The sequence below is a fragment of the Echiichthys vipera genome (assembly GCF_963691815.1).
Source record: "Echiichthys vipera genome assembly, chromosome: 15".
NCBI classification, from domain to species: Eukaryota; Metazoa; Chordata; class Actinopteri; order Perciformes; family Trachinidae; genus Echiichthys; species Echiichthys vipera.
This window is the reverse complement of record NC_139840.1, coordinates 9962047-9985305: the sequence shown is the minus strand read 5'-3', so window position 1 is coordinate 9985305 and position 23259 is coordinate 9962047. Positions and strand designations below refer to the sequence as shown.

Genomic DNA, 23259 nt, shown 5'->3' with positions numbered 1-23259 from the left:
GTCACAAATCTGTGAGAGCAGAGAGGCTTGATAAAGCTTTGATAAACAACACCGTCGGCCGTTTCGCCGCAGCCTCTCTCTGGCTCACTCTGACAGCAAGGTCAGCAGTTGTATTATGAGAGCAGATGTGCGTATACCCTGTCCAGCCCCAGAGAACAACAAGAGGCACATTGATTTTCCTGTAATAACATCACTCTCTATACTGTAGGGAGTAAATTAATCTCATATCTGCCATATTGTGACCAGAGCTGATTGTTCATTAGGGGTAAAGCATAAAGCTGAAGGAGGAGGTAAGCGCGGTGAGTGGTTGTGAAAGTGCTGGGATTTCCAGACAGAGTAACAGACTGGCACATTGATAAGCCTCTCCATTAGACTCTGTCTAACTGTTATTGGACTTAGTACTAAGTGGACCCTGGGGGCAGACACCTCACGGTCGTTTTCATACATCCTGTCTGGAATCAATGTGGGATATTGAAATATGTCCTGAGTTGTTCAGTGGATGTATCTGTGATTTGGGGTAATGATGCTTGCTGAAGTGCTGGTCTGAGGTCAAACGCCTTCACCGCACCGTCTGAGGTGTTACAGGTTAGGGCAGATCTTCCGATAATGTTCTGCTGTGTGTGTGTGTGTCCCGGATTTGATAAATTGGCAATTGAGTGCATGTAGCGGGCATGATTTTCACCTGAGGAAGACCATCTGTGATTGTGAAAACATTGTGTCCACGCAGAATAAAATAACCATACTGAGATAGCAGGTGATTTTCTTCAGCTGAACTTTGAAATACATATTTCATGTTGACATATTTTAAAGTTGTGCTAAAGTGGGATTGCTTACCAAGCAGTATGGAAAGGAGTAGTGATTACCAGTGATGGAGGAAGTATTCAGATCTGTGTGTGTGTGTGTGTGTGTGTCATCATGGCAAAGTGTAGGCCTGGAGATACCTACTGTAGCACTACCTACTACAACGGCGTCAAAACCGTGCAACATACAGACACAAACCTTCAGGGGTGTTATTAAGATCAATATGAATGTTGAGGTCGAAGTTGGGTGTGATCAGAGCAACGGCGCTGAAAGGAAGGGGGGTTTCGAAGTGGGGAAGTTGCCATTGCCCCATCACTTTATGCCCTAGGCCTGATTTGGCGTCACAGCTGCTGTGATCCCAACCCAAGATGGCCTCTAGTGTCCTTTACTGTCAGGGAGTCTATTGTAACATCTGGCCTGGGACTACAGATGTAAAATAGCATTTTGGCTACTTCAAGCAAGTTTTTACAGCAACGCTTATTAAAATGCACTGTCCTGTCAAATAAATGAAGGAAAAAATATGAACCTGTCCTCTAATACTGCATTGAATCACTGGTAGTCTTGCAAAAAAATACAACATACGCCAAGAGCACAAAAGAAAAACTGAAGTTGAAACCACACTGAAAAAATTAAATAACACACTCAGGGGATTTCAAAACAGTACTTCTTGACATTAAACATAATATAACCCATCTTCGTAGCTGTAATTACATTACTAATTCAAGGTTCTTGTTTTTATTGTGTAAAAACATGTATTGCGTATACATAGTTAATTTTTTTCTAACCTTTCTCCTATATGTCCTGATGGCTTCACTCATGTTTATGCAAGTCATCAATGTATATTACTGCAGCAGGGTTCCTTCATTATTCTACTTGTAAGCCCCATTCACTCAAGATGACTCCACTATATCATTACAATCACTTCAGTAGCACACACCAATTTGATGCTACCTTACATGGAGGGCGGAACACGTATATTTAACTACATGCTGAAGAACAACTCATTACCTCAGCGCTACAAACAAGAGCACCACTAAAGCCCCGGTAAATGTAGTGTGATAGCATGGAGACCGTGCCAAATAGAACACCTTAAATTGCTGTGTGTTTTACTAAGGGATTGCATTTAACACCAAGTATGATTCTTCTGCTGCTTAATTAATCCCTTCAGGGATGGTATAAAACACCCAACAAGATAAGAGCAATTAAAACATGATGTTTTTTTCAGATCCTGCTCTGTTTTATATCATTAATTATACAAGGTTAGTCTTCCACAGGGTGATGTGGAGCCAGTGCCTGGGGAGGGGTACCCCCCCCGTTCTCTACTGGAGAGGGCACAGGAACAATGTCAAACGTACCATCATGGGAATACAGAATTATGCAAAGACATTTATCCCCGTCCTGCATGCAGCGATGCCGTATTTCTCCCGTGTAGTTGTACAAGGGGAGTAATTTTCCACAAAATCTGGTTCAATTGAGACAATACATAATGGTTTAGTGGAGCAGGATGTGCAATAAGCCTCACACAATGGGTTTCTATCCACCATTGTGCGACTTATTGCAGCACACAAATCAATCCGTTTTATTATTTCTGACACATCATCATTTCCATGACACTTTTTTCACCTTGCAGCGCCCAGCACTGTGTGAGGGGCACAGGGGAGGGCAACGGTGTCGATGACCTTTTAACCCCCGGGTACGGAGAGGGCCTTTAAAAAGCCGGGCAGGAGTCACATGACCAGCACAGACACAAGCAGCTGGAGAGGAACAACTCAAGCCTAATACACATCTCTCCAGACGCCCATGGGGGTCTGAGAGCTCCTCTTTTCAAACGCATGTCCCCAGTTTATACAGCAGGTTTTCTTTCAAACATGTAGCCTGAAGTCTAACTCAAGATAATGACATCATCAGGGTTATTTTTTCAGACTTTACAGTTGTTTTTTAAAAGCACTCCTCATAAGGAATACACTGACCTCAGTGTAAAATCGGTCCCTTTAAATAAATGACAGACCCACACTGACTCAAGCACATATTACCACAAGGAGAGAAATAAAATGTTTATTTTACGATCTGTGTTTTTTCTTTGCACACTAATAATAAACGTCAGCAGAGTCCTCTGGGTGGTAAACATCCCCAAAACACAACAATTACAACAAATAGTGTTTCCACTGGGTTGACCCAGTTCGGAATCAATGTAGTGATGAAAAAAAAAAGATTCAAAATGAAATCTGATTCAGAAAGTAACAAAAAAAAGCCAAAATAACATGTGTAACAGATGTACGAGTTCCACCGGTCACCGCCTGAGCCCAAAACATTTTCCAAGTAGAGAGAAGCTTCGACTGGACAAGAGTCTGGAGGTTCATGCACCATCACTTAGTGAGGGCTAGAGAGCTGCTCTACAGAGCCTTTATATGCTTTTAAGCAGTTTTACAAAATATCTAATTTAGGTTATGGTAGATATGGTAAAAATGGAGCACAGCAGACACAGTTTAAAGGAAGCACTGTGTCGTGGCTTTGGACTTCTGACCGACTGAGCTCAACTCAACAATCACTTAATATTTGGATCATTGAAACTAAAGATGTACATGGAATGGAGAAAGTACAAAAAAAAAAAAAAAGAGATGACAGACCATACGTTTCAGAAAGGCATAGTATCAAAAATGAGTAACACAAAAAACATGGAATATATAAATTCTGTGATTTGGGACAGCACATCTTCTTTATGTACATACTGTACCTTATAATTCGTACCAGCAGACATTTTTCAGAAAAAATGTTAGTTTGGTCCTGCGTGAATGTGTATTTCATGGATGTTCTGCACAGTCAACGTTAACCTGTGCTCCAGCGTGCAGGTTTGGTTTGCTTCCAGCCCATTTCCCCTGCACAGCGAGTTCTTTCATTCACAGTTTGAGAGCATTAACTCATTCTCAGTGTTGGTCGGGTGCAGCTGTATGCGCTCCTTCATTCTGGGAAGAAGGGACTCGAAGCCGACACCTTCCGTTCTCCAGATGTTGTGTGTATTCTTCTAAACAACAAAGCCTGAACCTTTTTGGTTCTGTTACTCAGGCTGGACATGTATTACATAAGAACAACATATATAATGATGTTGTTAAATAAAACATGAAAAAAATATATAGATTTTTATCTTTTTGTTTTTTTTAAAGGCTAGTGTTATGATTCTTCTTTCCTCTACAGAAGGGATGCTCAAAATGACTTTATGATGATTAAGTTGTCAGTTTTGTCCGGCTGTGGCTTGAAGCTAAAAAGGCCTTGTCTAACATTTATAGTAGATTCATATATTTACAAATAAAATACGCATTGAAAACACTCCACCAGCTGGAAGGAGAGGATGTGTCAGGGGCCGTGCCTCATCCCCCGCCCCCCCATGTACAGCAACCTTGGAAGAACTTTGTAGCCTTGTTGGCTACCGATAAAGAGGCCCCTATGAGAAAATCGATATCAGTGCAGATTTATGTGATATAAAAAAATAATTAAGAAAGAAGGTAGGCTTAAGGGCAAGTGGTTATAAATGGCAGAGTGTGAGACTGGTTTTGGCAAATAAGCGTTCTACTGTGCATGTGCGGCCCTCGAACAGAAGGTTGATGTTGCCGGGTTGTCTCGTAACCATGCAGCCTGAAGACACTGAGACGCCACGTAACACGTGCATGTGTGTGTGTGTGTGTGTGTCTGTGTGTGTGTGTGTGTGTGTGTGTGTGTGTGTGTGTGTGTGTGAGTTGTGTGTATGAGCACAGATGTCAAGTCCCCTCACACACACTCCTCCGCAGACATCAGGAGAGGGTTGATGTATTCGAATCCTTCAAACTCAGACTGGTCGATCTTCTTGACAACATCACTATAATGGAGAGAAGGAAGGTGAAGTGAAATATTACACGTTGTATTAACTCCAACAAGATAAAAAAAAAAGAGTTGGTTACTCACTCATCATCAGGCGTGAGCTGGATGGGCTCGTTGGTGAACTGGGCGTCAAAGTTGTCCAGTCCGAATTCCCCTGAGATGTTGGGCTTGAACGGAGGGACCACCTGCTTCTGCTCCAGCTGAAATAACAACACAGGAGTCAACAACCTGATCTGCCTCCACTGACATTAAAAACGCTTGTAATCCCTTAATCAATATTTAAATTGAGTAATATAATAATGACAATTGTATTATTTTGATAATCGATAATTCATTTTATTTATTTTACAAGCAAAAATGTCAAACATTTTCCGGTTCCAACTTCTCAAAGGTGGGGATTCGCTTCTTTTCTTTGTCCTATATTATTGTGATGGTCATTTTTCACCTTTTCTTTGACCTTTTGTAGACTAAATGAATAGACTATTTAAGAAATCAAAAAGCGGATAAATTATTAGTTGCAGCCCCTACTGTAATCTGGACTGAGCTGCGCCTATCATTTATGTCAAATGCACTGAAAAAGCACACTAACAAGACAACACTAAAATCTTTCTCTGGTCTTCATCCCACCACAGATTTCCATCCTGTTCCAATCATAAATACTAAAGCAGAGATCCTGGTGTGTCATTTTGAAACAGTGAATAAAACCTTGATGACGCACTTGTTCTCACTCACAGCGCCTCAGATTACAGTTATCACAGTGTAGCTGCAACTCAGTGCCTCATGTGTCTCTCAATGTTACACAAGGTGTCTGTAAGAATGCTCCCCCTGCAGGCTAACAGGTGCACTACAGAACAAACTTTCAGGTTAGTGTGTGCGTGTGTGCGTGTGTGCGCGCGTGTGTGTGTGCGTGTGTGTGAGAGACGGGAAGGGAGGGGTGTAAGCTGATCGCCCCAGACACTCTGACCGACTGGTGAGTCCCTGCTCCAGACCAAACAGGGGAAAAGAGGTCATGTTAATCCCTGGCGAGCTGCCCTGTCCGTCTGTCTGTCTGTCTGTCTGTCTGATCATTTACACGTGTACAGAGACTTTTAGAAAATATATTGACATAAAGAAGTTTAATTTGGAACTGAGCCACAAGGCAAAAAGTTCAATTCAGTTCATTAAAAACTAGAATTACCACCTCTGCCTCCACCACACACGCACACACACACACACGCACACACAGTCTTGATCAGCTCAGTTTCAAGTATGAATAATGGACAGAAACATTATGATTTCACAGTAAATTTGACCTTTTCAATGTAAAATGTCATCACTTCATCATTTATCCTTTTAGACATGTGTGTGAAATGTAATCATAATTAGTTGAGTTATGGCTAACAAATGCTGTGAGGTCACAGTGACCTTTGACCTCTCAAATCTAATCAGTTTATCCTTGAGCCCTTGAGTGTACGTTTTTTTGTCATTTGAAGACAATCCCTCCAGAGGTTCCTGAAATATCACGTTCACAAGAATGTGATGGACGGATGGACAATCTAAAAACATTATGCCTCGGTCGCCAGAGCGGAGAATAACATGTTATTTTTTTCAAAACCACAACAAAATAACATGCATCTTTTAAAATGCTAATTAAATAAATTCCACCATAATGCCAAATAAAACAAATGTCATAATAATCATGATTATAAATCCTGATATAACCTTTGAACAGACTCTTCTAATCCCCACAAAAACAAAACAAAAAAAACAACAAACTGTTAATTTAATTAACAGTTTAATGGTTAATTTGTGTGTTTTTTTTTAATATACTAGCTATCTGAGCAATATGAGTAATATACAGCACAATATTAAAATTCAACTGATCTGATTTTTGAATTCAACTGAAATGTTATTTGTTTATTTTAGGTTAAAAACCTGTAAAATAGTAAAATATTTTTGTATCAAATTTATTATTCATAAATCTTTTGGTGAAATAATGTCGATTTGTGATAAGTAGTAACAATTATTATCATTTTTCAAACAGACACCAACATTTGCTGGTTCCAGCTTGTGTGTGTGTGGATTTGTTTTCTATAATTGTAAATTGAATATTATTGTGTTTTCAGTTGTGAGCCATACTTGACAGTACTTGTGTCAGCAGGGAAAAATAACAAGAGATTAATCAATGAGGAAAATAACTGTTAGTCGGACCCTAGATAACATTAAAGTAATTAATTCACTTTTTTCAATAAAATGCACTGCTATTCCTGTCTGTCCACTGGGGGTTGTTCATCCTCTGCTCAGGACGGCATTACGCCAGCATATCTTTAGCATAGCAAATATTTGTTTGCTGCTTTATTAAAGCTCTGAATATTCAGTACAGCTCACTTAACTGTTTCCTCATGATAATAAACAGGTGTTTCACAATCCGATGGATTAAACGATTTCTCTGTCAGACACATGAGAAGGAAGTGTGCGTCTGTGATCAGTCTATGCTCTTCTGTCAGTCGGTAATCCGTCTCCACTTATTTCTAGCTTCCTGTCTTGGTCAGTCTGTTTAGTCAGCCTATCTGCGCTTGTCAGTCCTCTGCCACGTTTGTTTTTCAGTGCTCTAACTGTCTATCTGTCTGCTTTCCACAAGGACATGAGTCTCATGCCAATGCTCACAACCCCCAGCTTCCACAGAGCTTCATGTGCACAGCAGGAGAAAGAGGGTGACCTTGTGCACTTAGATTTGACCTTCTGCTGTCTAGTAGCACCTTACTGTTTTTCCTTCTCTCTTCAAATCGATATATGAATATATATCGGGCATGCAGCGGCACTGAATTTGTGGTTAAAGCTACAAATAAGGCAAATCAACATGCGGAGAGAATAAAAGACAGTGACTCACAAGGTCCCAGTCGACGTTTCGGAAGAAAGGATGGCCCATGATGTCGGCAAAGCCTGTTTGAGGGTGGCAGCCTAGACGCTCCTTGGGATCCTGTGGGAGCGAGGGAGATAAGAGGTGAGAGACAGTGTGAGATGAGGGTGGAAGAGAAAGACAAAATGTCAGAAAATGGGCAAGAAAGGTGGAGAGGGTGAGAAAAGGAGAGAACTTGTAACAAGAGTGGAAAAGAGGAGTGGATTTCAGTGAGGGGGAAAAACGTATTATGGATAGGTGAAAAGGTGCGAAAGCCACACTGAGACACAGGTGGACCGGGGTGAAAAAAAGAAAAATGATAGACAGTGAGAGATGGTAGTTGACTCCTGCTACGGCCATAATAATGTCATTCTCTGGGGCCAGCAGGAGCCAACACCGTTTTAAGATTGAGCCAGACCTGTCTGACCCCTTCTTACCTTGTTGAGGAATCCCTTGAGGACGCTGGCGGCTTTGACTGACAACGAGCGGGGGATTCTGATCTGTTTTTCCAATATGACTGCAGGAGGTGGGAGGAAAAGGGGGAAGGGGGGTGAGACAGACGGTCCTTTGAGGCTAAAATGCCAGAAGATTGCACTGACACTGCTGCAGTTATGAGTTATGACTTCAATCCTGCTGGGTATACTCATGTTGAACATATATATATACAGAAGCCTTTCAATGAAGTGTCAATGGCTTTGGTCTTTTTATATGATTTAAGTAACAAAACACTGACACCATTTGATACAAATAAACAATAAAATATATAAATAAATATGAATAACAAACGATAAAATCTCTACATGCATTCACACATTTCCCTGTAACAGATGGCATGTGCCTGGTGCTGTGAGAACTGGCCACTGGAAAGGTGTTAATACAAAGGTGTTACATGTTTCCACTGTGCTGTTTGTTTCCTCTAGTTATAAACCTTAGCTGTGTGTGTGTGTGTGTGTGTGTGTGTTACCTTGGAAGAGGTAGTCTTCTGTGTTCTGGTCCGGGTTGTCAGAGCTCCCGACGATGTCGAAGGGCGACCGGCCCGCCATCATCTCGAACATCAGCACGCCCAGCGCCCACCAGTCAACACTGAACCCTGAATCCACACACAGATAGTGTATTATAAATCATGTTTATGACAAGAAGGGAACACAGATAGAGCACAGATGTTTTAACCCAACAAGAATGTGCACACAATTGTCATTTAATCTCATTAACAGAGCCAGAAAAAAGGGCATTAAAGAACCTTTAAAGCAACGCTTGTGCATGTTTAAGCAGGATTCTCATTAACTCCTTTACTTTTTTATTTGGACAAAGCGTAAGAGTACAGTGTTTTAGGTTACTATAGCAACCACTCCCACCGTGACAAGAAATCTCATACTTAACTGCTCAACGTTTTTCAGAACAAGCAAATTAGGGCTATTAGTTCATGTTATATTGAAATATACACACTGATTTACGAAAAGTGTTTTTTAAACTAGATATAGGCAGTATATTCAAGTCAGAAATATCACTTATGTGCTCCACGTGTGTTTTTGAGATTAAAATACAAAATATGGACATAGGGATGGGGTTTGAAAGCTTTTTTAAAAATTCAAATCCATTATTCACTGCACTTATCAAATCTTATTAGGCTAAATTAATAACTTAAGGCTAAATAACAACACCTCAAAGATGTCTGAAGACTTTTCGTCAGCTGAGAGAGAAACCGAAACTGTATCATATTTATTGGAAGCCTGATTAACGTTCACGACCTGAAAATAAGATGAGCATCACAATATATAAAATGTTAAAAAAAAGATGAGAAGAGACAAAAGGTTTGATAAGAGATTTGTCAGCAACAGCAGAAACTGACTGGAAACCAGATCAAAATGGAGCCCCATCACTGAAACAACACGTAGAAAGCTTTCCACAATAATTCCTTTTGTGATAGTTATTTATCCCTTTTCCACCCTTTTAAAAAAGGAACAAGCCTCTTGTGTGTTGTTTTGCCTCTTTTATGTTGTTGTTGTTGTTGCACACTTAATAAATCAGTCTCAGAGTAATTTATAATAATTAGAATTGGTCGCTCGCTGTGCAGGCAGGACCCATGCAAAACGAGTAGCTCACGTGTAATTAAATTAGTTTTAATTTGGTTGTTCATCAGAAAAAAGTAAACTGGTTGTCTTTATACAAAAGCAAACAATTTTCCATTTTCTATTAAGCACTGACGTGGATTTATAGGGAACCGTGGTGGGTCTAATCATCACAGTGCATCCAACAGGGATATTGTACATAGATATAAAGACATTTTGATGGTGTAATTTGGTGACATTTGGACTTGCCATTGCAGGAAAACCCCAGGTTCTAATAACTATGGGCTTTTGTTATATTCTACAGTTTAATGAGGTTAACATGGGAAAACACTGGCATGATCCTTTAACAACTTTTTACCATGGTACCTCTTTTGGTAACCAGGGAGATGTTTTTTTCTACTGTATTTATAGATATTTATACATGCAGTGCTCAGTTATGAAGTAGACTACCTGACCTTTGTTTTTACCCAATTAAAAGGGAGTTTATTCCCATGGCTCATGGTGAAACGTGATCTGTCAGTTATGAGTATGGTCTAGATCTGCTCTAAATGAAATGTGTCTGGAGATCACTTCTGTTACGATTCGTTGTTATATGAATAAAATTGACTTGACTTTGGCTGTTACTAATGCTTGATGCTTCATACACGCTAGTCATCCTTACCCACATTGTTTTTGGCCAGAACATTTTAAATGGGTTAAGAGAGAGCAGCACTCAGAGAAGGTAACAAGTGCTTTGATTATTTTGTTGCCATAATTAGTTGTTTTGTTTTTGTTTATATGAACATTTTAGCCTCAACCCCACAGAGTTCCTCCTCAGTTTCATCTCATTGTATTATCTTACGTATGCTCATGTTCAAGAAGACTGAACCCTGTAGCACCCATAATCGTGACAGAGAGCAGCATTGCAGGTATTACTGTATAATGCATCGTTTATTGTATCATAGCAAAAAAGGATAGCACTTCTAGGAAGGGCTTGTGTGTTGTAATTCTCACCGTAATCCTCTCCTCTGAGTATTTCGGGGGCGATGTAATTGGGAGTACCACAGAAAGTGCTTGTTGTATCGCCTGGCCTCAAGCCCTCCTGCAAAAACAAAAAGATCATCAGCTGCAAGATCATCTCATAGGGGTGTAAAACGACACTTACGCGGCTTTCCAGGTGCTTTTATCTAGAGTGCATCGTGTTATCATTAGTGCCTTTTTCATGCACAACTGCAATCCACACCTTGCACATGCCGTAGTCTGTAAGTTTGATGTGTCCCTCAGAGTCCAGCAGCACGTTGTCCAGCTTCAGATCTCTGTAGATGATTCCCCGCTCGTGGAGGTAGTTGAGCGCCAGACTGATCTCTGCTGAGTAAAATCTGAGAAAGAGATTCATGTGGATTCAAAATCACATATTTCTACAAAAAGACAATCAATCTTGTTCCTTTTAATGAGACGTGAGACGAAAAGTGTGACTCTACCTGGCGTGTTCTTCTGGGAGTTTCCTTTGTCTCTGCATGTGGAACATAAGATCTCCGCCGTTCACATATTCAATAACAAAGAACAGTCTGTAAAAAAAAGGAAATGTTATAGATTAGTTCTCTCTGCTCTAAGACATAATACAAAACCGTTTTCCTTTAAAAAGGAACTCAGATTCCTTCTTCCGCTGTAAATCATATCTTATCTAACAGCCATTAATATTTCTTGTTAAAACAAATACCTAATATTTGAAACCAAGTTTCCAGGTTTAATGCTTTAACCATGATGGGCTATGTCCCATGACCACACTCTTTCCTGACCTTAATAAAGTGTGCTAATTACCTTAAACAGACCTTAAATTGATGGTTCAGATATTCTAAAGTGAAGTTGTATGACGTACTCCTCCATAGTCTGAAGAAGAAGAAGCTAAGCAGTGTCCCGCTATCAACAGGGGACGCAGCAAAAATGGAATTTAGCCACCATAAAAAAGCAATAACTGTTTAAGTGTACGCTATATTTAGAATATTTTCACCACTTAACCTTGCCGTCAGACAGCTCTTTCCTTTGGCACTACGATTTCTCAACCGTATAACTTCTGTAATCCTACACATAAGCACAACTGTGAAGCACACCATGACTCCACAGATCAGCTGTTTGGGTCAGACTTTCAGTGGCTTATGAAATACGTACAGGAAATAAAATGGGTGATTCTGACAGTAATGACAAAACATATTGTAAATATAGTCTACACTTAAACTGAAATAGTTTTTTAGGAGGCTAAAATGCTTTTTTGCTCCCGGCCCTGTCAATAGTAAGCAGCAGTAAGTAAGGAAACGCTTGTATGTGTCATTTTGAAGCACTCGTATGTACCGTTTTATGAGCAACTGATTTCATAATTTGGGTATGGTTTCTTATGACACGGTGTCTTCCTACAATGTACACTTACAACGTGTGACCCAAACAGATGCAAATGCTCTCACCTGCTTTCCGTCTGAAAACAGGAGTGGAGGCCGACCAGGAAGGGATGATTGGAAGCCTGCTCGAAAACGTGCTTTTCTGTTTGGACCCAGTCGATGTCCTGGAAGAGAAACACAAAAGAAACGCCTCCAGTGTAAATCAGAGATCATTCAAGCATAGTACCCTTGAACTTATAAAAGCTGAATAAGCACAGTGCTCGATCGACCATCCTAGAGACCAGGATGAGCAGCAGCAGGATAAAGGGCTGCGCCAGTAGTCCAAGTCTGGACACGGATGCCGCTCACGCTGATAGGGACAGTAGAACACCATTGATCGAAGGGCACTTGTCAGTTTGTCAATCACGCTAAGTGCATCTAATCAAGGCTAACTACTCTCATTGCCTCTGGCTGTGCTGCTACATGTGTACGTCAAGATCAATTTCTGATGACATGATGGTTTATCTACACCTTCTTAGAAAGACTGATTGCTTGGAAGCCGTCGTCATACTAAACTCAAAGTGTTGCAGACAAGATGCACAAGGCGGATGCTCAATCAATGAGACAAATGTTCATTATGAATGACAGCTCCAATTGATTTTGCTAATTGCATTAATTATACATGGCAGTGAATGACTTAACTATTAACAAACCTTCTCACATCTCAAAAGATGGAGGTGTTGTGTTATTGTCACACTGGACAGACTTAAAGGGCCAGTTACGCTTTTGAACAATTGTACATTTTTCCTTCGTGAGTAGATTTACACCTTTAAACCTCTGTTAAGTATTAACAAGTAAGTAAGATCATATAAAATGCCTAAGACGATCAATTGATCAAATATTTTCATAATTGATTCTGATTCCAGGTTCTCCAATGTGAGGATTTGCTGCTTTTCTCTGTTTTATATAATTGTGAAGTGAATATGTTGGACCGTTAGTGTGACAAAACAAGACATGTGAAGACGACCCCTTTGAATTATTTTATTATCTTTTGTAAAAAAAAAGAAAAACAATCAAACAATGGAGAAAATAATCAACTGATTAATTTATACTGAAAATAATTGTTAGTTGCAGCTCTACAAACGCCCTAATCATGTCCTTTTTTATTCACCTAAACTGGCTGCAGTGGAAACAGTTCAAGTGATAATTTTGTGTGTTATTGTGAGGAATGTGTTCAGCACAGTCTCAGCAGTCTGAGAAACCACTGGGCTAATTTTTGTCTTTGATGCTATAAACACTATTTAAAGTCCGACACCTTTTAAAGTATGAAAAAAAATACCCTGCTATGATTAATATTTTGTTTAACCTGGTTTACTGCCATTAAAAGTAAAAAAAAAAAAAAGCACATGTACTCTTTCTCCCTCATTGAGAAATTCTGAATGTGGTTGTGCCTCCGCCAACTCATGTACTCATGCTAAATTGAGACTCATACAGTGACTAAAATTCCAGCATCTTTGCACATTTGTACGGTACTTTGCACGCTATTACAGTACTTTTGATCGATAGATAGATAGATAGATAGATAGATAGACAGACAGAGACAGATAGACAGACAATTAGATAGATACTGTATATATACTGTTTTATATTTCTGTTTTTACAAATATGTTATCTGTATAATATTGTCGTTTTTAAATATGCTGTTTGTATAGCTGGAGTTTGAAATAAAATAAAAATTCGCCCTGGGAAGTATTTTTGATTCTGATCTACCCGAGGTTGACCGGTGAAGGAGCAGCGTGCATCAAGATGCCTAGAGCCATGAGAGAGTTGTTTGGCCTCACGCCAGGTTCAGACAGGAGGCGGCAGGGCGGGCATCTCACAGAGCCCTGCGGTCATGGCGGACAGGCATCTCATGGAGACTGGGCTGCCTGCTCACAAAACTCCATGGGCAAATATAGTTTTGGCATCCCGTCTGAACCCGGTTTCAGTCAGACCCGGATTCAGAGGAGGATTCTGTTGTGAACCAAAAATCGTCGACTAGCAGATCAGAATGGTATGTTTAGTTAGCATCTTTTATTTGTTTATGTTGTTTGTTAGCTTGTTAGCTTGTAACTGGCAGAGGATGACAAAGCTATGACAACAGCGCGTTCTTTCCTCTCTCTACCGGCAGTCCGCTCTGCGTTGAAGGTTTCAGGTTTCAGGTTTCTTTGCTGTCTTTTGCGTATTAGATATCGATTGGGTATGGAATAGTGACGTGAAGTTCTGAGAAGTGCACAGACAGGTGTGTAAACACCTCTCCCATGACAAATTTGTCAGTGAAGTCAAGGTCAGACATTGTAGGGGACAACTTATTTTTTAATGGAGGGGTCTTTAACATGTAAGCTGCATGTATAGATACAAAAGTAGCTGTAGCTCAGTCATAAATGGGGTGTGGACTGGTGGCTGGAGAGGTGCCAGTTCATCTCCTGGGCACTGCCAAGGTGCTGTTGAGCAATGCAATGAACCCCCAACTGCTCAGGGCGCTGGTCACTGGCAGCCCTCGCTCTAACATCTCTCCATTAATTGCATGTATATAGGTCTTGTCTGTGCATGTGTGTGTATTTTGGGCCTGTGTGTGTGTGTAACATGAATAATAATAATAGAGCGAAAAAATCAAATTTTTCCCCATTGCGGGACTAGTAAAGGAATTCTTCTTCTTCTTCTTAAAAAAGTCTCCTTCACAGTAAGCGGTAAAAACATTGCTGATAGGGTTTGATAGCATCAAATATGAGTTCAGCTCCAAACCTGGTTATTTCAGACTCCTTTTGAATCCCTTATCAAATCTTTTGGGGTAGTTTGGCTGGTGGGGAATGAAGAGATCTTACTTTCAAAAAGTGCTGCTTTTAGTTTACTCTTACACCACATATTTTGTGTTTTCATGTTCACAGATCGTCTGTCTCATCGTGTTGTCGGGATACAGTGACAGTTTCAGCAAATATGGAAAAAATACACTTTTTCCAGACAGTTACAAACATCAGCTTTAACCTTGTCCTGACTAAATTTTCTTTTTGCTGCGAGGGAAATAAAGGACCTGTTCACAGTTGTTTTGTTGACTTTGATGAGGTGTATTCACACTTTGGAACGGTTAATTCATAATACATCCATGGTTTAAAGTTATGGTTTAAGGATTTTCGTCAGTCTTGTTAACAACTGTGTCACTGAGTTAGCACGCGTTTGTTTACCTCACCAGTTTTTTTTTCTTTGAAGACGCCTGTAGTGTGAGAAAGAGGCAAAAGAGAATATCTAAGAGAAAACGTGAGTGAGAGATTCGATAAGGGATTCGTTGGCAATGGAACCAGATTCAAAATGGCTTTTGAAAACCATCCCTAAAAAACAAAACTGCGTCATCATCAACATTTTGATGGTGTGTCTTGCAGGTTCAGCGTTGTTTACCTCATCGTCATTGACCAGCTCCTTCTTCACCACCTTCATGGCATAGATGCGCTCTGTCTTCTTCAGCTGCACCAACAGCACCTTGGCGTAGCTGCCTCGGCCGATCACCCTCAGCAGATCGAAGTCTGCCAGGCCGAGGCTGGAGGGCGATTTCCCTGTGTCTCTACTGCTCCGCGCCTGGGGGGTAGTTAACAGAGAGTGAGAGGCGAAGCGTAAAAGACTGTGATACAAATGGTAAACATAATGTGATAAACGCAAAGTCAACAAATTTCAGAACATCAGCCTTTGTCACCATAGTTTTCAATAGACTACTGATAGAGCTGGTGATTTGGTTTGTGCAAAAGGGTGATTTCCTCTGGGTGGTTTATATATGAGGTTTCAACTGCGCCCATTTAAAAAAAAAAAAAAAGCAGCCTCCTTCGTTGTATTAGTTGTACTTCTCTATAAACCATATTACCACCTTCACCATTTCCTCAGCTATCTTCCTCTCTCTTCTCTTCTGTAATCTGTTCTGTAGCAAACCGCTGCCACTGCTATCTTCCTTCATGTGACAACCTCCCATACCCAGAGTCAGACATGGAACCATAGATAAGATCTGTGGCTTGCCCTCTTTTATCTCTGTCTATCTGTGTCCACCTCGATCCATTTTTTATCCGTCTTCAACTCCCCTCCCCTCTTCAACCCCAAACTACATCCCCGGCCATTAATCAGCCTTGGGTGTTAAGAGCTGTGATGAAAGGTTACTTTATTAGCTCTACCAAAGGAAATCAATACAGCCCTGTGCGGGTGCCTACGCCTGCGCGCGCTGTATATCACACAGGTGGACGAAGGATCACGCAAATGTATAGCAAAATAATATAAATACATAAAACAGCCGATTGTATTCTTTCTCACCCTCACAAAAACAGTGTGGATATATCACTTTAAAAATACAGATACACGTTTACATCCAGACAACATGACAGATTGACATACTATGAGTCACACATCAACAGGGTTTGTAAAGATTCTTCTCTCACCTCTTTCTCTTCTCCATCATATGTCAAGCTTTCTCTGGAGTCTTTATTCTGGGGGCCTGGGAGTAAGGAGAAGGTGATAGACAGACAGAAGGAGAGGGGGAGGCAGCAAAGAAAAAATAGATAGGAGAGAAGGAGGAAAGAAAGTAGGTGAGAGGCAGTCACACGCTTTGTTCACAGCCCTGCAGTCGTTTCTTCCTGCCTTGTTAGTAAAGGAAATACCCTTTTTTATTCACCCATGTTTAACACAAAACAACAAAACCAGTAATTAGAATAATGAGTGTGTTGTAACTCTTTCTTGTATTTGTGATCATTTCAGTCATAATGATGTTGATGCATTTCAACACAGGCTTAAACAAAGTTATCTGCATGCTAATGTTTCCATGATTTCAAGTGCCTCACTAACAACAGCCATCCTAAGCCCCCTCATTCCAGTCAGCCTCTCCACCACCTGACTGGACTTACGTCTGGTGCTGGAGGTAAACCCCATGCAACTGACCCAACTTGTAGTCTGGGTGGTCGCTGCTAAACTTACGTCAACAATCTCCTGTAGTTAGGTTATTTGTTCTTTAGGGGTAAGTTTTGCGTAATTCAATATTTCTTGTTAAATCAATAAGAGCCACACTGTTGCACAGTTTATTATGATGAACATTACTGTAGTTTATTTTGAGTTGATCCCACAAACATCATGCTATGGTCCCAATTCAATTTCCGATTCTATTCAATATTGATTCTAATAGTAATAGTATAGTAGTAATAATAATAGGTATATTTCAGTTACAAAAGAGATTCTCAGACAACTAATGCTGTAAATTGTACAAAGAACCCTATAACCTGCTGTTAATTGAGTAATTAAAATATGAATGTTCATATTGAGAATAGACCTTAAAGCAGTTAAATGAATGTACGTTTTATTTAAGATGAACACGCAAGAGCAGTCGAAACAATATAGTGCAACTCTACACACTCCACGGTCAGTGAGTATTAAGTGACTATTTAGAGCATTTTGTTAATTAAAGTATAAGTTTGTGATCTGTTTTTGGAGATTAACATCTTAAGCAACAAATTAACAACAAATTAAGTGGCTGGGAGCCACACACAAGCTGGGAGAGTCAGAGTATTGGGAGACTGTTGGTTTTGTTTTCTCTGGGATTTGTTTGAACACAAAAATAAGATATTGGCAGCCCTATCTTTCAAGAACAGTGGTTAAAAGCTGCAGGCAATGAGTCAATTTAAGTCAAAAGAATTTCAAAGAGTTTCAGAAGTTAGAGAGTGCAATTAAGAAGATTTAAACCACCCCGGGTGGAAAAAGTAAAAGTTTGCACTGATGTTTGTGAAATGCATAAATGAACAGAAGCCTGTAATTTGCTGAGCAGTTGGTGGCAGAAGGCAGTTTGCCTGTTATTTGCTTTTAAGCCACTTTATTTTTTTTGCAAGAAAGGAGCTTTCATTGTTTTTTTGTAAACACTTTCAGAAGTGTGTGTGCACATGAGTGTGTGTTACCTGGCTGTTCAGTTTGGTCTAATTGACTCGATGGTTGGCCGGGCATGATTGGTTCCTAGACGACAACATCCGTCATTTAGTGTGATCAGCATTGGAAAACAAAAACACCATCTTAAAGTATATGTATGAGTCATGGATGGTAACGATTCCATTAAACCATCGCGCTGAAGAGCGTGATGTTCGTCAGCAGCCCTCACCTGGATCATCGGTCTGCCACACTCCACTGTGACCAGTTTATGGCACTTCTTGTGCACCAGCAGTTTGCAGTTGATGCATTTGTAGCCTTGTCTTCCCAGACCCCAGATGCGGTCTGTGCAGATGGCGCAGTGGGCCCGCTGCTCAGGAGGGCAGACAGAGAAAAATCGTCATCACAAAAGGCACACGTTATATTCCAGGAGACACTACAGAGGCTGTGATGGCTCCTGGAAGATGAAACCCTGCTGGTCTACAATCAAATAGCTCTGTGTCACCATCATCGCTCTTACTCTATCAATCAATACAAAGACAAATGACTTCAGGGAAGTGGATGTCTCATTCTCCTTTAATTACACCTACAGTGACCAAGCTTTGGAATGTGCTTTATGTTTAGCTTTTAAATGCAACAGCACATACATTTCACCATTACGTTAATTCAACAATGATAATGTAAAATATGTGAAATTCATCATCGTGTCTCACCCTGTTGAAGCGCTTGGCCTGAAAGGCGTGACCGCTTGCATAGTAAAGCTTCCTCCAGCGCCTCGCTCCACGCCGATATATAGACTCTGTGAAAAGAGGAAGAGTCCCGCGTTACATCCGTGTGTGTGTGTGTGTGTGTGTGTGTGTGTGTGTGTGTGTGTGTGTGTGTGTGTGTGTGTGTGTGTGTGTGTGTGTGTGTGTGTGTGTGTGTGTGTGTGTGTGTGTGTGTTACTGTGCAGAAAATTGGACCACTTTGATCTCTGAGTAACCTCAATTTTCCCTCTGAACCATCATTTTCTCCCACATTACAAAATGATTTCATTACCCTGCTGTTAAGCCAAACTAAGGTCAGTGTCAAGAGTTAGGTGTTGTTTTCTGGAGGCTGGAATCATTTGAATGTGTCTGTGTCAAACATTCTTAAGTTCATTGTATGTGGCACTAAGGTTAAATACTCCTGTTTTCCAAAATTCATACTTATTTTGTGTGTACATGTCTAACGTCAGGGTCACATACAGTGTGGGGAACACATAAAAAAGAAGGTTTACAAAAGGGGGATACAAAACCACATGCATTGAAAATAATGATTGTTTCATAAGCTCGTACGTTTTATTTATCCTTCTTTGAGCCCATTAGTCTGAACCATTGTCATTTTGAAAGTGCCCAAATTTAAGATGTACATTAAATATAGGTTCCTATGGACCCTTCCTGCAAAAGAAAAAAAACTAAAGAAGGAAAAGGATTAACTCACTATCTTCTCCCGGACACGGCATGCCAGGTTTCTCTGGTATACATGGAAACACTGGGAAGCAAAAAAACAACAACACAACAACCAGTTAGATCAAGAAAGTCTACTTCATATAAAGGAGGTGAGTCTGACAGCCTTCATGTGAGGGTGTTTGTGTGCCGCTGAGCGCGTTTCACTTCATCTCATTATCACAGCACTGAAGAATAACTGTCGCTATCCTGATGCCTCGAGCTATTCGCAATGAAAATCATTGATGTTGTTATGGCGGTGCAAGCATGTTTGTGTGCGCGCAACATTCAGTGATCTAGACCAACTCTATATGGAAAGTGTCTTTAGATAACTTTTGTTATGATTTGACACTAAAAATAAAATGAATGGAAGAGGGAAAGCGACTTATCTTAAAGGTCTTAAAGAAGAAGAGAAAGATTTCTGTGTGTGAGAGACAGACAGACAGACAGACCGACTGGGGGCAGTGTGAGTCAGAGGCGAAGCGTGGGCTACAGCCGACAAGCTCGTTAACGAGCAGACCCTACGACCCCCCGCGGCACCGTCACATCCTTTCCTCACGCACCCCTCCTCCGTTCACCCTCTGCCGTCTCGCTGGCATCCACTGTACTCTTGACCTCTTCACCCCTGATTTGATTAAAACCTTACATTAGCCACACAGTCCCTGTCTCCTCTACCCCCCAGGTTACATGCTTATACACACACAGAGCCTGTCACTCAAATGTTCCATATCACTCCGCATATTATACCCTCCGCCCTCCACTCCCCACCCTGTGTCTGAGTTAGCCCTGACCTCTAGACCCATGAAGTTGTACAACTATTTGCCAAGAAGGCTGAGCTTAGACGACGATGTGAAGCAGCTCAAGGCTCTTTAGACAGCAGACAAGAGCGGAAGTAATGTTGTTTTCACAGGTCAGTGCTGCATTAACCGTATGTTTTGATGCTTCTTTGCTGTATACAGTGTCTAGTCGTAAATGCACAGAGAGAATCTAAAAAAAAAGAAAGGAACCTTAGATCAAGCAGCATACGCTCGTCATCAAACCCGGACATTTACATAGTAGTATACATTACATACAGTATATTCAGTGTACTGATTATTTCATCACATCAATTATGTGTTATTATTATTATTGTGTTAAAAACAACCAACATCATGTTTCAAGACAGCTTTCTACATGTTTGTTAATAGACTTGCCATTAGAGCTGCAACAATTAGTCAAATTTGATATTCAAATTTGCAAGTCATGCAAAAATGTCACAAAATGCCTTTTTCAGTCTCTCAAATTTGCAGATTTTCTTTTCTCTGTTATATCACATATATGCCATCCCATATAACATTCATTTAAAGCACTTTATTCAAGATCCAAGCACTTGTCAAACTTGGAAACAAGAAATGGCTGGTGAACCCACTTATCTCGCTTCATGGTACAGAATTCGTCAAAAAAATAATATGTAGGAGACCTGATGAGGACAGTCCAACAATAATGCAAAATATACGTTTATATTTTGTTTGCTTGGAGTCTGGCAGAACTGTTTGTCTAAAAATGATTTTGAATGGAATTACACACAGGGTGGAAATCCTTGAAAACGCCATATTATTTATTTGAAGAATTCTGTACCATGAAGCGAGATAAGTGGGTTCACCAGCCATTTCTCTGAGCTTAACTGAGGTCTTCGGTGCCATAAACCTGAAAGATCACCACGGTAACCTAAGCTGCACGAGTCAGGAGGCGGTGCAGTTTGACTTCACACGTTTACAATTAAGTGGCAATATGCAACTTCAAGCTAATGGCAGGATAGTTTACATCACTCAATACATATTTTAAATGCACAAAGATTCTTCCACTGGCGACAGGATTCCTGACAGTGACACTTTGACGCCCTTACTGCAGCTCAGACACAAGGTGACTTTGTGATAATTGGAATGACTCTCTAACCCTTTAATGGGGAAAAAAATATCTATACACAGTTAATCAGCTCCAACGTTTAGAACAACAAGTCAGTCAGATAGATAGACGTCACTCCAACGGGCATTAGTTACTTTTCATCTCTGGCAGAAGAAACAGTCTTACATGACATCACATACATGATCATCACATTTTCATTATAGTTTGTTTATTGATAAAAAAAAAAGCTAAATATATTTACTTTACAATAAAAAAAATATAAAAATAAAGACGTTTATTTAGTACATCCTAAAATGTATCACTACTGTGCATTTAAGTACAAAATTAATTATTTAATTAAAATTAAAAAACAAGTTAATTCTATAAGTTTCCCTAAGCCCAATGAATACATCGATTCATACAGATTAATTATATTTGACTTTGGAAGGAGATGTTTTAAATGACATAAAAACATTTTGCATGATTACTTCTAATCTTAGCCGTAGTGACTGTTTACTAGTAATTGCAGGCAGTTAACTACTAAAAGATTATGTTTTGTAATGTCTGGATGATCTGAGGTTTGCTGTACTGTAGCTCGATGACCAGAAATTGAAAATACAGCACTACTGCCAAACTGTGAGTGTACCGGCTGTAGAGCAGAAAGTCAGAGAACACCCTGTGAGTTAAATCCTTAAACTGTTTGGGTTATGTTATAAATACAGCCTGTGTGAAAAGCAGTAAGGCTCACCGTGGATAATGAGCTCCGAGTCTTTGTTGACTTCATAGAGACGAAGAGCTTCTTCCAACTCCAGCTGAGACGACACGGTGCACGGGTCACCTGACAGCCAAGGAGAGACAAGATGTCATTCAGCGCATTAAAGAAAGGGGGAAATGTCAACTAACCTCGTTGCTCTAAAACCCACACTTGCATTTACATTTTTCAAGCAAAAAAGCAGAACATTTTCTAGTTTCAGCTGCTCAAATGTGATGATTTGATGCTTTTCTTAGTCAAACATGATAGTAAACTAAATATCTTTGGGTTTTGGGGCTGTTGCTTGGACAAAACTAGACATTAGAAGACGTCACCTTGGACCCACTTTTAGCAGATAAATTGAAAAAGCTGCCGCTCTTGATACAAGGACGCGTTACTATAGTTGGACAACCTTTTTCTTTCATCCCTCTGCACTGCTGCCACGCCGACATACTTCCTGTTGCAGGATTTTATCTTGTTTTAAATACATTTTTGTCTGAATAACTAACAATCCAAGACACTTTCGTGCTTATTTTTGTGCACGCTTTTAGCACATTATATTTTCTCACTTTTCTTCATTTCACAGCTCTCATCCTTTGCTCTTTGTATTAACAAGTGTTAAAAACCCTGTTAGGATTCCAATAAGGGCAACCGGGTTTCTCATTTGCATGACATTTAAGAGATCTGGTATTTGCAGAAAATCGACAATGGCCAGGTCACTTTTTTTAATTGCACAGAACAAGAAGACAAAGTAGAAACAATTAACTTGTACATACACTGTGTTTTTAAAAGGTTGCAAGTTTAAAATGTGAGTCATACAGTAGGACAACATGACATTTAAAACAAACAGCTAAATTTGTAGGTGTGATATAAAGGGCACTATATGAACTATGAGTAAACATTGAAAAAACTGTGTGAGCACACTGCGGCAGTATATAGTTTCCTTTTAATTGTACAGGCCTATTTGCATGGTGAATCATCTAAGTCAATAATTAAAATACCAGTCAGAGGCAGATCTAATTATTTCCTTATCGCTAACTGATAGAGTCAGGTGACTCGCAGCAGAGGGAGCCGACACTGGGGCCATCGATTCTATTCTTAGTGCTCCACCTAACTAATCACGACTACAAACCACTGACTTTATAAATAGCTTGAGAACTGAAACTATGGCTCACACTGTGTATTTAAAAAGATACAATCTGCTGGAGGTTGACAGGGGCTAGAACCTGCGGGAAGACTGAGATAACCATCGCATCTGGTTTTATCTTTACTGAAAAGTTTTGGTGTCCAG

General features: G+C 40.2%; 1 protein-coding gene across 1 annotated transcript in view; it reads right to left on the bottom strand.

Moving 5' to 3' along the window:
* Positions 1-2828: 2828 nt before the first annotated feature.
* Positions 2829-23259, bottom strand: part of prkci (protein kinase C, iota) — a 32174-nt gene continuing 11743 nt past the window's right edge. Inside the window, exons 3-18 of the mRNA XM_083928230.1 lie at positions 21966-22055; positions 19329-19379; positions 18581-18666; positions 18100-18237; positions 17903-17957; positions 16403-16458; positions 15384-15560; positions 12039-12136; positions 11061-11147; positions 10823-10958; positions 10594-10681; positions 8496-8621; positions 7969-8048; positions 7523-7612; positions 4738-4853; positions 2829-4651 (exon numbers count right to left, since the gene is read on the bottom strand). Of these exons, the coding sequence (XP_083784356.1) occupies positions 4564-4651; positions 4738-4853; positions 7523-7612; positions 7969-8048; positions 8496-8621; positions 10594-10681; positions 10823-10958; positions 11061-11147; positions 12039-12136; positions 15384-15560; positions 16403-16458; positions 17903-17957; positions 18100-18237; positions 18581-18666; positions 19329-19379; positions 21966-22055 (1562 nt within the window). The 3' untranslated portion in view covers positions 2829-4563. The remainder of the gene's footprint in view (positions 4652-4737; positions 4854-7522; positions 7613-7968; positions 8049-8495; positions 8622-10593; positions 10682-10822; positions 10959-11060; positions 11148-12038; positions 12137-15383; positions 15561-16402; positions 16459-17902; positions 17958-18099; positions 18238-18580; positions 18667-19328; positions 19380-21965; positions 22056-23259) is intronic.